At 38.8% G+C, this 16,255-nt stretch overlaps 1 protein-coding gene across 1 annotated transcript in view; it reads right to left on the reverse strand.

The window, feature by feature from the left end:
- Positions 1-692: 692 nt before the first annotated feature.
- TSPAN5 (tetraspanin 5) overlaps positions 693-16,255 on the reverse strand; it is an 81,102-nt gene continuing 65,539 nt past the window's right edge. The window contains exons 3-8 of the mRNA XM_059471446.1: positions 13,963-14,109; positions 11,957-12,127; positions 10,006-10,131; positions 6,944-6,991; positions 6,698-6,814; positions 693-6,145 (exon numbers count right to left, since the gene is read on the reverse strand). Of these exons, the coding sequence (XP_059327429.1) occupies positions 6,080-6,145; positions 6,698-6,814; positions 6,944-6,991; positions 10,006-10,131; positions 11,957-12,127; positions 13,963-14,109 (675 nt within the window). The 3' untranslated portion in view covers positions 693-6,079. The remainder of the gene's footprint in view (positions 6,146-6,697; positions 6,815-6,943; positions 6,992-10,005; positions 10,132-11,956; positions 12,128-13,962; positions 14,110-16,255) is intronic.

The raw sequence follows: 16,255 nt of genomic DNA on the forward strand, positions 1-16,255 counted from the left end.
TTCAGATAAATGTCATATGCCTGAAATATGCAAAAGGCATTAGACTTCAATCTGGACATGCTTTTAAATTGATCACAGTGCCATTTGTGTACAAAACCTAGAGGTTTTGAAATTCTATAAAAAAAGTCTGCTTCCTCCTCTATCCAAAGTAGCACAAGACATCATTACCCATTTTTACCTGCACAATAATGTAAGCCAGTTCTCACTACTTCTGTTTAAAGACATGCTGCACTTATTTAATCTTTTGAGAAGGAAGGTAGGAATTTCATTTGTCTAAGTCTTGCAAAGCATCAACTCCTGAACACACCAGTGTGACCAGAATAATTCTGGGGAGAGCACAGCCATTGCAGCCTGAGGAACATCAGCAACCTGTTGGAAAGAAGCAAAGCATGTTCATTAGGCAGAGACTTCAACAACAGCTGACAGGAAATAAGGGATCTCTTCATGTGGGGGCATGTTCTTCATGTCTTAGCTTATTATTCATCTAAGGGCAGCCACTGGAGGCATGAGCATGTTTCATGATTTAATCCGAACACAGTATTCTACAATACATATGAGAGATGGGGATTTATTTCCCCTGTTAGTTTGGAGGAAAGAAGGTAGGGATCTTTTCCTGGAGGAACTTTCCATCAATATATCTTTCTATTGTTTATATTTAGTGCTACATCAAGAGTGCATACACATTCACAACATCGTATTTCACACAATTTTATTTATAAAATTGTAATTATCTAACAAATTGCATATAAAATGATTTACTTCAAGTAAATACAGAATACTGCACGACTATTAAAACTATTGTATTGTCCATCATAAGTGTATTAAAACATTCCTAAAAAATGCCTCTATTAAAAAACAAAAAACCCAAGAACACAAGTAGCATGACCAAGACCATTTTCAATAGCTTAAAATGAATTACCAGGAAGTTGCATTAACCTCCTAAGTAGACTCCAGTTACATCCATTGAGATCAGCATGTGATACAATACCACAGTCTAATGCTAAAGATGACAAGTAATACATTATGCACCTGATCTATGCTTTTCTCCTAGACTGAAGGGAACCAGCCTGAAATCAGAAAACTAAAGCTCAAGTCAAACTCTACTGTGCATGCAGTTCTGTTATAGCAATACTTTCAATCGGTAAATGTAGTTGGCTTTTACAATCAATTTTACAACTGATAAAAAAGGAACACAAGAGAATACATTCGTATAAAAAGGAACAATACACAAAGGGTAAATATTGACACCTTGCTGTACACCTTCAGATGAACAAGAGAGAAAGATTCAGCTGGAACTAATGTGGAATATATGTATCAGAAATGGATCTGAGTCATAAACTCACATTCCAATCTTCCCAGAGCTCAAGGTCCATCTCTACTATGTACACAGTGTGAACATGAACGCACATACAGATGGAGCTTTTTATTAACACACTTATATTGCCAAAACACAAAAGACAGCTAGCAGTGCTGCCTCGTGCACACTAGTAGTACTTCTTCGTATACTGCATGTTAAGGGAGACAGATTTTTTTATTTCTTTTTTTCAAGGGGCAAAATTTGGTAGCTAATGAATCAAGGTAGTATTATTCCATTTGTTTTAGACAGTTTCATCACTTGTTACAGGTATCTGGAAAAGATTCAGGGAAAAAAGAAAAATGGGAGGAACTGGAATATTCCGCAGTACTTGACACCTTTTGAGGTCTAATCTTCTTCCACCAAAAAAAAACCAAAAAAACTAAGTAAGCCAAACTACAACCCCCAAAAAAACTTTTCTAAATTTAATAATCTCTTTTAAAGCAACAAAAACTTTTGTTGTTTAATATTTTTTACATTTTATAGTTTGATAAACAGAATTTTTTTCACTCTTCTCCAAAAAAATATTTTCTCCAGAACCAATTAAAAAAGCCAATTAAATCTGCTTTTCTAAAAAAAACCCTTTAAAAGCTCTCCCCCAAATTTACCCTAAACCAAAACAAATACATAGGTATTTGCAGAACTGCTATTTCAATGCACCCAAAAGACATACACAGCAAGAAGGGAAACAGAGTTGAAAATTCAGACAATAATTTCTCTCATAACCAACCATATTACCCAAGACCAATTTTAACAAGGGCATCTCTAAAGTAGTAAAAACACAGATTGACATCCAGGACAGTTCTTATAGCACCATGTTTAGTCCTGCCACAAATGATGGCAACCTCCCATAACTGGTAGGAGGTGCTGCCACCGACTCTCCACTTTACAGTCAAATGCTGTTCTAACACCAAGCAGCAAAAGGAAAAGGCAAGGGAGGCCCTGCCACTAACCAGGCCCCGAAGGGCTGGCCAGGGCTTCACCTTCCCCAGGGGCAGCCACCGAACACGGGCAGCTGAGGTGCTCCCGCTGCTCCATCGGCACGAGGGACAGCCAAGACAACCACTTGGGACTCTCCTGGTGGACACCTTTCCTCTCCATAATAAACACTTTCAGGGTGAAAAGCAGTCATGTGCAAGAAGCATTTAATCTGCATGCTACTATTTACATTCCAAACACTATTTACACACCAGAACTACAATGAGCATCTCTCTCAAAGGGGAGAGAAGAAGGCTTTCGGGACAGAGTACACTTGAGCAAGCACCCCCACAGCTTCAAACTCTAAAGGGCACAATCAAAATTATGGATTTTAAGCAAAGAGATCCTACTGCTACCAAAATAGACACAAAAAGATGACTCACACATTTGTCCATTAGGCTATTAATCAAAAAAAAACCCAAACAACAGAAAGGCCTGTGAATAGAGAGGGTATTTAGAAAGCAAAGGATCAAGGACTGTGAAGCCCTCTGGCAGGGCTCAATGGGATATATGGAAATAGCTTTAAAGCCAGCGCTGCTGCTGAGCTACCAGAGTCCTTGTTAGCAATGCCACTACTCCACAGCAATCACCCAGCAAACAGAGCTGTTTCCCACTCCGTAAGCCTGACAATAAATTTCTGAAAAACTACTGCATGTTAAAGATAATTAGGCTGATCTCTGAACTCACATGTACCCCACCACCACACCAGGCAGGAAACTGCCATGGAGTCTGAGTGCCTACCACATCTTATTGCTTCAGACACTGAGCCCACGTAGCCAGCAGTTGTGCTTTAGTTGCAGTTCACGTGACCTTTTCAAAGTTTCCTGGAAAAAAGTTTGCTTGTATTTGGCAGGCTCTGACAATAATACAATGATTTCCAAGGCCTCCCACAAGGTTTCACAACTGGACACCTAAGCTGCTGAGTAGCTGTTGTTGGACATTTCAAGGATATCTTACCTGATCTGTAGACAAAAAAATGTGGGATTTAAATGTGTAACAGACAGCTAAACAATCAGTACACATCCATGAAACTGCAAAAATGAGTAAATAAGTATCTCTTGGGAACAAGGGAGCAAGAAGGATCAACAACCACAGCAATAAAGACGAGCTCTAGAAAAGGAAGTTATCTAGTGGTTTTTGTAAGAACAGTCAGTCATTCTGGGATTCAGCAGAAGTGTTGCACATTTGTGTGTAGACGCGCAAGTTGCGAGAACAAGAATTGCTCAGCTTGGAGCATTTACCCTCCTATCAGTCTGACACTGCCAACTGCACAGCCAGCAGACTGGAACTCAGAGAACAGCGTGACAAGACAGAAGGCCAATACAGTACAACTGCAGAGATTCAAGTAGAAGAATGAAGCTATCTTCAGAAACTCAGAGCAGCAACAGTAGTATTCAAGATCAGTGGCAACAAGGAATGTTTCTATAATTAGGCTTTTTGTTTTCCCTCCAAACCAAAGCCCAGGATCACAATCAAGGCTCTTTGGTGGAGGGGTCATTTCCTCAACCCCACTTCCCTGATTCCTCCCTGCACCATTTTGTCTCAGTGCAGCAACACTGGTGCTGATGATCTGTCTGTCCTGCCACTATCAGGCAAAATGGTATCTCCCTCTGGGGGAAAACAACCAGTAACTCCCCAAATCGAGGAGTGGCTAAGAAAAACATAACACTGTGCTGAGGTGGAACCAACTTTATTAAGGACAATGAATTATAATTGCTTTGAAAGGCTTTAAAAATATTCTGAGTCATGGCTGGCCTTTAACAGCAGATACCAAGGGATATGGAGGCTGCCTGATTCAGAGCCAGTCAGTGGGAGTTAACCAGAAGAGGATGAGGTAATGCTCAAAGATGGGAGGACAACAGGTCTGCTGAGGCATCTGTGAAGCAGCGGCGTGCCCTTCACCAGCCTTCAGAGGGGAGAAAAACCACAGCCAACTAAAGCACAGAAAGGCAAAATGTGCAAGGGTACATATATTCATTTGTTTAAGTGTCACAGGACCAAAAAGGGCCTTAACAAGTCACCAGATCAGCCTTCTATCTATCCCCCAAAACAGGGAAGCTTTGAAAGCAATGTTCCTCTTTCCTACTCCATATACCTTCTGGTTTAGGAAACTCAACTCAAAGATGTTATGTCCTTACAAGGAGGTGCTACACACCCTTTGCCACTGTCTGACCAAAGCAGGACCACAGCTTTCAGGACTGGTATGGAGATATTGAGAAGGGTCATAAAACACACTAAATTTATACAAAGTGCAGTAAACTACCCAAGCCATGTCAGGTCTTTAAGTTCACTATTATTAGTGAAGAAGAACAAATCAAAAACACTAAGCTGAATGGAGCCGGATTAAAGTTTTCTCCACTATTTGTGCTTTTTGCCACGTTCTGCTTTCTTGCGTCCAATTCAAAAGGGTCTGCCTTAGCGGATCCTAATAAATGCTTCTATTTTAAGATTTTTATTCTGTTGCTTCACAGAAAGAAGAAGAAAGCTCTTTGTTGCCTTTAGAGCAAGAAGAGGAGACATCTCCATAGTATGAATTTGTTCACTGGAGGTAAGCGTTTACTCTGACAAAAACTGTCCAAGAGAATGGGAAATGATCTTCCCATAATCACATGCATTTATCAATAAATAAGTTTGGATTAGACTGTATTAAAACATATGCACATATTTAAAGCACTGGAGTGTCACAGATTCTTATTCCACAGCTCATGCAAGTAAAAAGAATTAAAGAAAAGAAAAAGAAAAAAAGAAAGACCAAAGCCCTAGCTAGGAACAGACCAAAGAAACAAGCTTTGCATGAGTATGTCAAAGCATTAACATCAGTGAGATCCCTAAATACATTAGGTTACACTAAATTTCAGAGAAACAAAAGATTTTGCCATATCAGATACATAAGTTTTGAATTTTTTAAGTTAATATATAATTCATTATTTCAATATTATTCTTCACTTGGACCCAACATCCACACTGTTTTCATACATTTATACAGTTATATCCCATCCTTGCCTTAAGAGACTGATATCCAAAGGTATGGCAGTAACCCTTGTTCGTCAAATAGAAAACTCCTTTCCCTTCATACAAGAGTGGAGAAGGAAGAAAGATCTTGACAAAATTAAGCAATTCTCCCTTCTTCTGATTCCAGCCTCAAAGTACTAGAGGGAGATAGTTGGAAGCTTGCATAAAAATAATTCCCCTTGTTTTAAAAACAATTTTTTTTTACTGTACAATAGATGCATAGAAAGTTGCTTCCTGCTTCATGGGTTTAGGTCTGTAGCTATGTTTAGCTGTGAAAACAAGAAGATTGTTCCTTTACAGAGTGGTGAGGAGACAGACCATCTCAGGAATATTTGGCAGCTATCAAAGAGCTCATGACATGAAGAATAAACAGCATATCCACAGACTACAACAATGCAACTCTGTCTCACTGAATACACCAATTTTAAAAAGTGTCCACTTGTTACTCAAAATCAAGAATACAGTAGAGATTCACGGCTCAACAGCTTTCAAAGTGGTGGTTTAAAAGAAAAAAAAAATTGTCAGTGAGCAGCAGATTTTCAATAGCCCACTCTTCTCTCCCCCATCCTGAAAAAACACAAGTTCACTGCAATATCAGGAACTTAAACTTGAGACTACTTGGGAGAGAAGGCTTCCCTGTCACCCATGTCCATACAGCTTGGTGTCGGAGTGACACACTGGAGGTTTCAGAGGGTTTCGGTTGTCCAGTGTCTTGTTGTGGTGTCTTCAGCAGTTTTACCAGCTGGCTCTGACAGCCTCAATGTCACTAACCAAATTCTGGGCTAAGCATATCCCAAATATCTGGAAGAGATAACAGTTTATTCATTTGGAGCATTAGACAACTTTTCACACAGGCAAACTCCTTAGGTTATACAGAACTTAGATAAGAAAGAAACAACACGGGTAGAAATTAAATTAATAGTAAGTGTTGGAAGAAGAAAGAATATTGCAGAATTCCTGTAACCCCAGCATTTTTATGGTGGTACCGGTTTCTAGTTAATTAACAGTTCTAATCTTGTTTCAAAGCAACCCTAAAGGCTCTCTGCTGCTCATTCAAGCACCACTGGAAACAGTAGGTCTGTACAGGCTTGAAAGTCTCTACATAAGGTTTATCTAACACAATGTTAGTTTCAACCTGCTGAGAGTTGAAAAGAAAAAAATTGCATCCCTGTAGATAAAAACTAAATATTCCTTAATACAAAGAAAGCCTCATACATTTAGTTCCCACTGCTAAAACCCACAAACAGGCAACTGGCACTGCATTTCCCATTCTCCTACACAGCTTCCCCCCTCATATATTCACTTTATCTGTTATTCCTCTGTGCAACTCATTCCAGGGAACATGATGTTTACCTGCAGTAATGCTATCCCAATGAATATACCAGCAACTATGGTAAGGTTGTCCTGCAACCATTTCTCAAACTGAGGGACACAGCCTTTAGTGTAGATAACAATCTGCTGATCAACTTCCTGCCAAGGAGAAGAGGGAAGAAAACAGAGATAATTACATTCAACTACACCATCAGCAGAACAATCTCCTCTTGCAATAGGGATTCAGATCCTTAACATAGCACATTAAGAAGAAAAAAAAAAGCTTACTGGTTTTTGCCTTGCATCGTAGCCACACTGAGTATTAATAACATCTTCCTAGAGGAGAGAGAGAAGAGAGGCAATCAGTAAAATGTCTCCCAAACACCTTCTCCCAGCTCCCTGGAGTTGGTGCTGTATGTAATAAGACAATCACCCAAACTTTGATGAGCATATTGCTTTAATTTAAAAAACCTCCTCCTTCACTCTGTGCTATTAATTATTTGCAGCAAACAAGAGCATACATCAAAAAGAAATTTATCTCTCAAGTCAGCAAGCTGGGAAAACCAGCCCTCACCTGGATGAACTCCGTGTTCCAGATACAAGCATTTAGTAAAGTAAAAGGACTACAGAACATCTATGGAAAGTGAAAGAACCTTCTGCTGAAAAGGTTTTTTCTGTACTAAAAAATCTGCCAAGAGTACTGCTGTCATTTTCAGGGTTCAGTCTGTGCAGAATGAAGAGGTGACAAGGGGCAGTTCTGTTGCAGAAGCTGCAAGTTCTTTCTGAGAATGTCTCTAGAAATATGTACAGTTCCTTACCAAAAACCTGAATGAAAAAATAACAGATGCAGTAATGTGTTCTTACTGCTTGTTCTTTCTCATAGGAGCTTGATACCAACGGGAAAGGAGGGGTTCTTCCTACTCCCTTTCCTTTAGTACTCCCAAAGCTCAGGTAATAAAATAGGCTCTGGCAGATTTTCCCTAGTGAACAAATGCTTCCCATTGGCAGCTGAAGCTGTATTTTTACTTTGTATACAGTTATTTCATGGTAATAAAATGAAGCCTGAAACTTTTGGCATCAGCCACAATGGCAGCAAAATATTAAGTTACTGACTTATCATATAATGACAGTGAGTAGAAGAAGGAGTACTCAAGAAAGTGAGAAAATCAGCCAATGTGAGCTAGGTGTACCAAACACCACAATTTAATCAAATTGTGGGAAGTGGAAAAGACAAGCACTGTCTTTGGATGGATTTTAAAAAGCAGCCATATGGAAAAAAACTATCTCCTATCAGCATGGAAAGCTCCTCTGTTTCCTCACTTTGTAGGACGTTCAACAGGTTGCATTCTGTCACCTGCCAAAACTGGATTCCCTTAATGGATCTTCAAAATTCAAACAACTTTTATCTCCTAACAAGATGAAAGCTTCATCTTGTTTCAGAACCTAAGTGAAAGTTTCAAAACCTAAGTGCCACAGACTACAAGGATGTAAAAGCACCTAAGATTCTGAAAGAAGGATTTTAAGTTTTCTACCTTGTACTAAATGCCTAGTTGCTTCATGATTAATGTCTTCTGCCTTTAACCTTGGAATTTGTTAACCAAAAGAAGGTACGAAAAATGCAATGGAAATAAGCTTTCTAGACTTGCCTATACAAGATTTTAGAACGCTTCAACCTCCTTAACTACATCAAAATGAACTATGGTAGTCAAAATTTGTTTCAAGAAACTTATTTTAGCCTGCCTTAAACTTACCACTTCCTGACCCAAGCTAAACTAAAAACAATAAGGCGTCCACATAACAGTTTGCGTCAGTCCAACGCTGAAACCTAATTCTAAAAGGGACAAATTTGCTTTCCCACAGAATAAACCTATGTTTATCACTGCAATTGAACCAATCACAGCTTGGTTACAATTATTTTACTTGTATGCATGACTTCTAATGTTTTGAGTTTTTAAAGGCCATTAAGGTTGTTTCCTTACAGTGAATGAGATTTATCTTTAAATTTCTGGTTGCTGCATCACACCCTAACAAACTGCATAGCCATTTAAACAACTGAGAGAAAGAGAACTTTAGGATGGATTATGTATTTATAGGATTACCTTGTACTGCTGTCACTGGTTTGGTTTTATAACAACTATATTTTTAAAACTGGGTTGTGATGACCTCTGTGTGGGTGGGTGGGCAGATAGGCAAACAGCAGAGGGAATCCTAAGCATCAGGAAATGTTTCAGCCTAACCTACATTTTGTTTTAATATCCTGTTAAAACATTTTCAGCTATGTTTCTGAGAAAAATTCAAACTACTGTGAAGTCACATTCACTGCAGAGGAACCAGAACCAGCTTGTGCAAGTGGCAGTGCCTTATCAGGAGAGGGGGAGAGCAGCAGCAACTGGATGCCAGGAGCAGCAACTGCATTGCATTATTAGCAAGGCAGGAAGCACCTGAGGTGCCTTTTGGCAACTTGCCTAACTCCAGTCTGTGCTAGACTAATACATTCAAGGAACTGTAAGTCATTCCAGGTGAAGACAAAGCCACAGCTGAATTGCTAGATAATGCAAGCACTCAAAGCTAGCTTCTTTCAAGCTATATAAAGTCAAATATATACAGTGCTAGGCACGTAACAGTTTCCATGCACACACCCATCCCTGTCAGTGAACTGATTCCCTTCTTTATCATATCCATATTAGCAATGCATGGCTCCAACATTTTCCACTTGATGATGCAGAACTATAAATATTTTTAAAGACATGAAAATTTACCTAAAAGCAGCTCCCACAAACAATTTCTGACCTTTCAAGTCTGATTTCAGGTGACTGTAGGACAGGCAGTAATTTTAAAGTTAAAAAAAGAGTATGTAAAGATACCCATAGCCAACTGAAGATTCCAATGCAAACATGCCAATTCCTCAGGGCACAGACTGTCATTCATTACCATACCTGGCACAAATTGGGTCAAACTGGCTAGAGCCTCGGGACACCACATTAAATAATGAATAATATCTCCTTTAAAGTGTCTGATCTCAAGGGTTACTGTTCTGATGAATTTCAATTGAAAGCTCACATCCTTCAACTCATTAAGCATTTGTCCTTTTTATACTTGCTAGAATTAATATATATGTTCAGCCAAGCCCATGGTTCTCTCCTTCTAAAAATGAAGAGCTAAGTTATCTTATGAGTTTTGCTGACTGCAGAAAAGTTAGTGATTAAGCTGAGCTGTAAGAACAAAAAAAAAAGTACAGGTTGGAAAGAAGTTAATAATGAGGCTCAATTTCCAGAAACAAAAGGAAAATCTTGAAGTGTTATTTATGACTGGAACAGCACACCCATCCTACCCCCTAGACCATCACTTACAGCAGGGTCTTTAGTACAGCAAGAGAATGGCACACCACAGCGCTCTCGGCTCGCGTTGGAATCTGTACAATTGAAGTAAATGTTAAGGTTCCAGTCATCAGCTCCAAAAGCCCCACAGCACTGCCACTAGAACAAAAAAAGAAGAGCTTCTTAAATTTCAGAATGAAAATCTCAGCATTAGCAACATGCATGGCTGCTGCCAGTTTCCCCTCTAGCTTTCAAAACAAAATCTGAGACTCCCACTGCTTTCATTGAAACTGCCTTTTTTTTTGTTTGGTTGGGGATTTTTGTCATTTTTTTTAAATATCACTCCAAATGGGTAAATTGTTCCAAAGTTATCATGTGACTAAAGTTACATCATACCCTGCTATGCTGCTCTCTGGAGAGAAACCCATGGGTGAGCTGATAAGCCTACACAACGCCACAGAGTTGCACAGGCCTACAAGCTCAGGCCCAAGGGACATCAGAGCCAAAAGTACAATATTCTGCCCAGTCTAATGAGCCCTGGATTTCCAAAAAAACAAGTTCAAGGGCTACACTGGTACTCCTTTTGCTAGTCTGGAGGAACTTTGCCTGGCTGTACATCAGTGTGAACACACTGTTCCCTGATCATCACACACTGCACAATGAACACCTTTAGTGAATCCTTCAGAGAGTAAATCTGCCAAAGGCAGGCATAGTCTGGCAAAACGTGTTGAACACACGAGGAACTGATGTGTTTTGCTGAACATACAAAGGATGGACTGGAGACCAGGGAAACACTGATGGCTTACAGCAAATAAGGAGCTAGACCAATGAACCAATCTATGTCAATTAAAAGGAAAAAAACAAAACCAAACACAACCACATTTTTAAAAGCATTGGAATAGCCATTCTCTCCTTCTAGTAGAAGTTCTCTTTGCAATACCTGACATGTTGTCTTTGTGCACCATCTCTATTGGGTGAAGAAGTAACTCGCTCTCACAACTCGTGCTGCCCCTGGCTTACTTGCTGAATGCTAATGCAGTTAGGAGAGAAAGCCTTGGGAAGTCATTGCAAATTTGGACTGTAGCCTTTGCCTGCATACAAGTGGACTACTACTTTCAGTTTGTGCTGACCTCCGACCTTCTTGCAGAAGATTCAAAACAGTGCAAGGATCCACATCCTCTTACCATTTTTCCCCCAGGCGTAGAGAAACAAATCAAGCACTGAAACTGTTTTAATTGTAGAGTGCACAAAAATTAGTAAACATTAATTCAACCAACACTCAGCCATGTTAGCCAGACAGTGCCAGATTTAAAGAGGACTTCCTCAACACCAGCCAGAACTGAGTACTGGAGAGGGAAGGTACTAGCAGACCTTGTGTGCAAAAGTCAGAGCAAGAATTCTTTACACATGCTGACAAATTACAGAGCTTAACCTGCACAAACAGGTGCACCACTGGTTTCACCCTTTTCTCCCAAGTGCAGATGTGGTATCACTTAGAGGTGTCCTACAAGAACTCTACAGGTGGTCCACTTCATTAGGCTAATTCCATTAAGTCTAATTCAGAAGAAATAAAATTGTAGTTTCATTTGGACCAACTAAATACCTCTACCACTCTGCAGTGTTGCTAAAAACTACACCAACATTCATCTTAGGACCAAATAAATGGAGCTTAGAAAATGAGTAAATTCTTAAACAGATGTGATAGCTTCCATAATAAAATATTTTAACTTTGACACACTAAGTCTTCAAGAAAAATCACTCCAACTCCCCATCTTGTTTTATGCAGTCATACATCAATAAAGCCACTTTACATAGATGCTGTGTGTTTGCAGTTCTGTAAAAACAAATATAAATATATTCAAAGGCATTATATGCTGGAATATTTCTGTTGCTACTTGAAGAAACAGAACAGATGGAAGTAAAGAATAAGAGCAGGTATTTCTTAAAAGTAAGCTTTACAAAAAAAAATAACAGTCCAACTTACATATTCCTGTGTGAAGTCTATGAGGTTTTGTAAATCAATGTCATCTCGGTAGGCTCTGATGTTGTTGTTTATAAAGAAATACAGCTGGTCCTTTATCCAGTCTTTGAAAACAAATGCTAGAACGCCAGCAGTGAGCTCCAAGAAGAAAATAATTCCAAGAAATACAGAGAACTATGAAGAAAATAAGAAAGGCTAAAATTATTTTCCTTTATGACCAGAACTTTCTCAAAGCCCTCAATTATATCTAGTGATAAGGCTTTATCTGTTTCAGTGCAAGTTCAAGCCATTTTGGCACATAGGAAATTTTAAATTAAAAACACACCATTTTTATTGAAGCTGCAGAACAGAAACTTTAATTCTATTGTAAAAAATAACAAAAATGCTAACAAATGGCCAAACCTTGGACATTTCACTGAGATTTTCAAAGAGATGCAAGAGAATTCACTGTAAATTTCAAGACACAGCTAGTCACCACCACATGTAGGGCCCTTGAAAACTGGTCTTAAATTTCAACATAGGCATTTACATTTTAGAAGGCATAAACAACCAATATAAAATGTGCCAGTAAAATGCTTTCTACATGACTTTAGCTTTAGATCCTTTCACTGGCAAAGCTTCGCCCAAGCAGACAAAGCAGAAATTGGTAACAGCAGAAATTAATTAATGACTAAGTTGGAGCGGAATGTCTATGAAATTACTCACATCCACATTAAAACTAAATGAGGCTGCTATGATTAAAGCAAATGCAATGGATGCCAAAGGCATTACTAATGATCTGCCACTTTCCCTAAGCATTTCCACTGAGTCTACACTGTTTTAAACCACACAGGGGTCCTGGTATACTGGAAGTCCATCCCCTTTGCAACTGTGCCTTTGAGTTTCACTTTAATATGTTCTCTGTGTGTGTTCAGATACATTTTTAATTTCTTCTGCAGCTGCTGTATGGGCAGCTATTTCTGGTAGAGCAGATGGGTTCATTTTAGGCAAGCTAAGAGAAGCAAGGAAGAAGGGAAAAAAGTGTTACAAGCTGCTTTATAAATGCCTTGAGAACTGTGACTCTCAATTGCCTCCTCCCCTTATACAACATGTCTGTGGGAGCCAAATGTGTCACTTGGAGGTAGTTATTTCACTGAAAGCTTTTTCATGTATATATTAACAGTTAATGGTTATGAAGACACAACTGTGTCCACAAGCAGTGCTCACCTCTGGAAAGGGGAGGGGTGGAGGAAAAAAATCTTTACTATGAATTTTCAATTTATCTAAAAGTGAACATGATATTGTTACTCTCATTTTCAAAAGTCACAGGAGGAAATCTTTCAAAATACAACAGCCAGCTACTTAGTTGAAGAAGTTCTGCATACTGAGGTTCATTCGCATGCCAGCAGCTCCTTCCCTAACCAACAATCCTGCCCAGAATTCAAGAAAACTTCCATTTTCTTTCTGCATCCTGGACACATTCTCCTCCCCTTCTCCTTCTCAGGCCCCAGCACTGAAAGCAATGAAACCTCTTCCAGTTAGCTGAAGAGCAGGGATGAGGGTATGGGCCAGACTGAGGATATTGTAACAGTGTTATCTCCTCTGTACCATGAGGGGCCCTTGCACAGAACAGGTCACATGGATCACATTCACTGCTGCATCTACATCCCTCATATTTCATGGGCAGCTTATTATGGACTCCAAGTTCAACACACAGATTCTCACAAGAAATTTCTCTTTTTTGTGACAGGGAAGCAAAATGTTAGGCTACATCCATATGAAAATCAGTACTTCCATGTTATGATTTTTACCATCAACAGTTTTGAGCTTTAAAACAATACAGCCAGTAAGCACCAGAGACTGAAGAGCTGTAACATGTTAAAAGCTAAGTGCTTTCCTGGTATTCTGACACTGGATAACACCTTCCTCTCCAAAATACATTTAAAATGCTTAACACAGTTAAATAGAACAGACAACATGGCATGCTACATAAATGAGGAATGTCAATGTAAGTTGCAAAAGCTACTCACAAATTTGAGAAGAAAAGTGTTTTCTCGTAAAGCTCCAATGCATCCTGCGAATCCCAAAATGAACATAACTCCTCCTACCACTAGGAAGAGCCAAACAGGATCAAAGCCTCCCAGGTCAGTGATGGAGGAGATGTTGGACAGCACTCCCTGAGAAAGAGACAATGCCAAGGGATAAAAAGTACGTTCAGCTTTCTGTTGTACAAATTCTGACTGCATTTTTCTTCTTAAAAATGAAAAAGACGACAGCAAAATAAATGTTCTGCAGTACAGCAAGAAAATACAATTAAGAAAATCTTTGTAACCCAAAAGAGATTAAAAAGTGCAATTATGTGGAATATTTCTGAATCAATATGTGAGTGAGTAACAAAATGTTCTTGAAGAATTCTCTGTGAGAAACCCACAGGGCATTTTCTGCTTATATAGCTATAAGTAGTCTGCCAGAAACTCAGAACAGATATTTGAACAAAACTTAACTCACTCCTATTACCCATGCTGAGACACATTTTATGTATCATATATATCATCTATGTAAACACACAGTAACATGTTATATAGAAAACATGTTAAAAGTAATAAAACTACCTTGAATTTAGCATTTATTCTCAGTATTTACAGCAATTGTCAGAAATTACAAATGAGCTCCTAGGTGACACTATCTTGCAACAAAAGTTTTTCAACAAATTTTGACATAATACATAATCTGGCCAATTCAATTTCAGGCATCTACAGAGCCAAAACCTCATTCTAGAAATAAAGTATGGCTACTGACTAATTAGCTAGCAGGAAGAATTTGAAAATGTCAAAGCCTCTTAGTTGGATGAAAGACCATTTAAGAACTTGTCTTGAGACATAGTTTACATTAACTTAGAATAGACCTATCATATGTTAGACCACATGTGCTGTGTTTTAGATATGACAGTCAGCACAGTCTGCTTGTAATGCCATTTCTGCCTTGAAAGCAAAGCTTGGGTTGCAACACCAATTATCCTGAGGAACTATTTAAATTTTTTGAAGACATTTTAGGCAGAGTTTTGGTGATGTTGAACAGATGGGTCATATCAAGAAACAAGTAAAGTTTACCCTATTCCAGTGAGTTTGCACAGGAACAATTACAGTTTCCTAAGGCTTTTCAGCAGAAAAAAAAAAAAAAGCTGAAGTTTCACTATTTCTTCATTCCCCTCCCCAGTGCTGTAGGTCAATGAAAAGCACACTGCTGTGGTTCCTCACAGAACCCTGAACTCAGACTGAGTGCTTTGGACTACTGCTTCCTCTAAGTCCTTGAGAAGCAGCAACAGAGATCTCTACATCTTCAGCTCCTTATCTGCCAAACTCCACAGTTCATCCTTTTTCTAATTCCTGCTCATACCCCTTTGTTTCCTTGAAATAGTCCCAACACAGCAAGAGGATGCTACCATAACCTCATTTCCAGAAATTTAAAGTAACATTGATAATGATGACTGTTCACAGCTGTGGCTTTGATCTGTGATTTTATATATATACACACACATACTCATTTTATATATACACATACATACTCAAAACATATCAATTGTCATGTAACCAATATCTCTAACACATTACTCCATGTAGTCTGCAATCACTTTCATAGACTTCCCGAAGCAAAATCTGAGCAAACAGTAAATATAGACAGTGCTCAAAGCTTTTAATTCTGCAGAAAAGGACAGAGTAAATAAAATATACATGTGAATTTCACCAATGCACACATCAAGGAGCCTTAGAAAAGGCCAAATCCCAAAGAAAAATCTGACTACAACCCAATTCTAAAATACCAACAATAATCCAACAGCATTTGCTAAGTATATTCTTTTCCCTCCTACTAGAGAAGGCTATTGCCAGAGATGGAAAAAAAAAAATCACATTCATCACTTTCCTCCTACATCATATAGTACTAGCCTTACTGACATTCATTAAAAAAGCAAAAAAGAGATGAAAGGAACAAGGTAACACAACTCAGAGCCAGCACTGCTATCAAAGAGGAGCAGATGGCCTTTCCCTTTTTCTGGTACCATCTCAGTGAAGAGATGATACACACCAAGATGAAATGAACACTTACCTACCATTAACACTTACATCAACTTGTGCAAAAGTTTTTCCACTATTTTTGTTTCATTACATTTGTTAGAGAAAAGAAATCCAAGTCACCTTTCTGGCTAAGAATAACAAGCAATATAAACAGGATAATATAACAACACACCTTTGAAAAAATTGAGGCCTTGTCCCTACACAAGTCAAGAAGCCTGAGCTCTGCCTCAAGGGGAAAAACAATTACTAA

This window comes from Ammospiza nelsoni, chromosome 4, assembly GCF_027579445.1.
Source record: "Ammospiza nelsoni isolate bAmmNel1 chromosome 4, bAmmNel1.pri, whole genome shotgun sequence".
Classification (NCBI taxonomy): Eukaryota; Metazoa; Chordata; class Aves; order Passeriformes; family Passerellidae; genus Ammospiza; species Ammospiza nelsoni.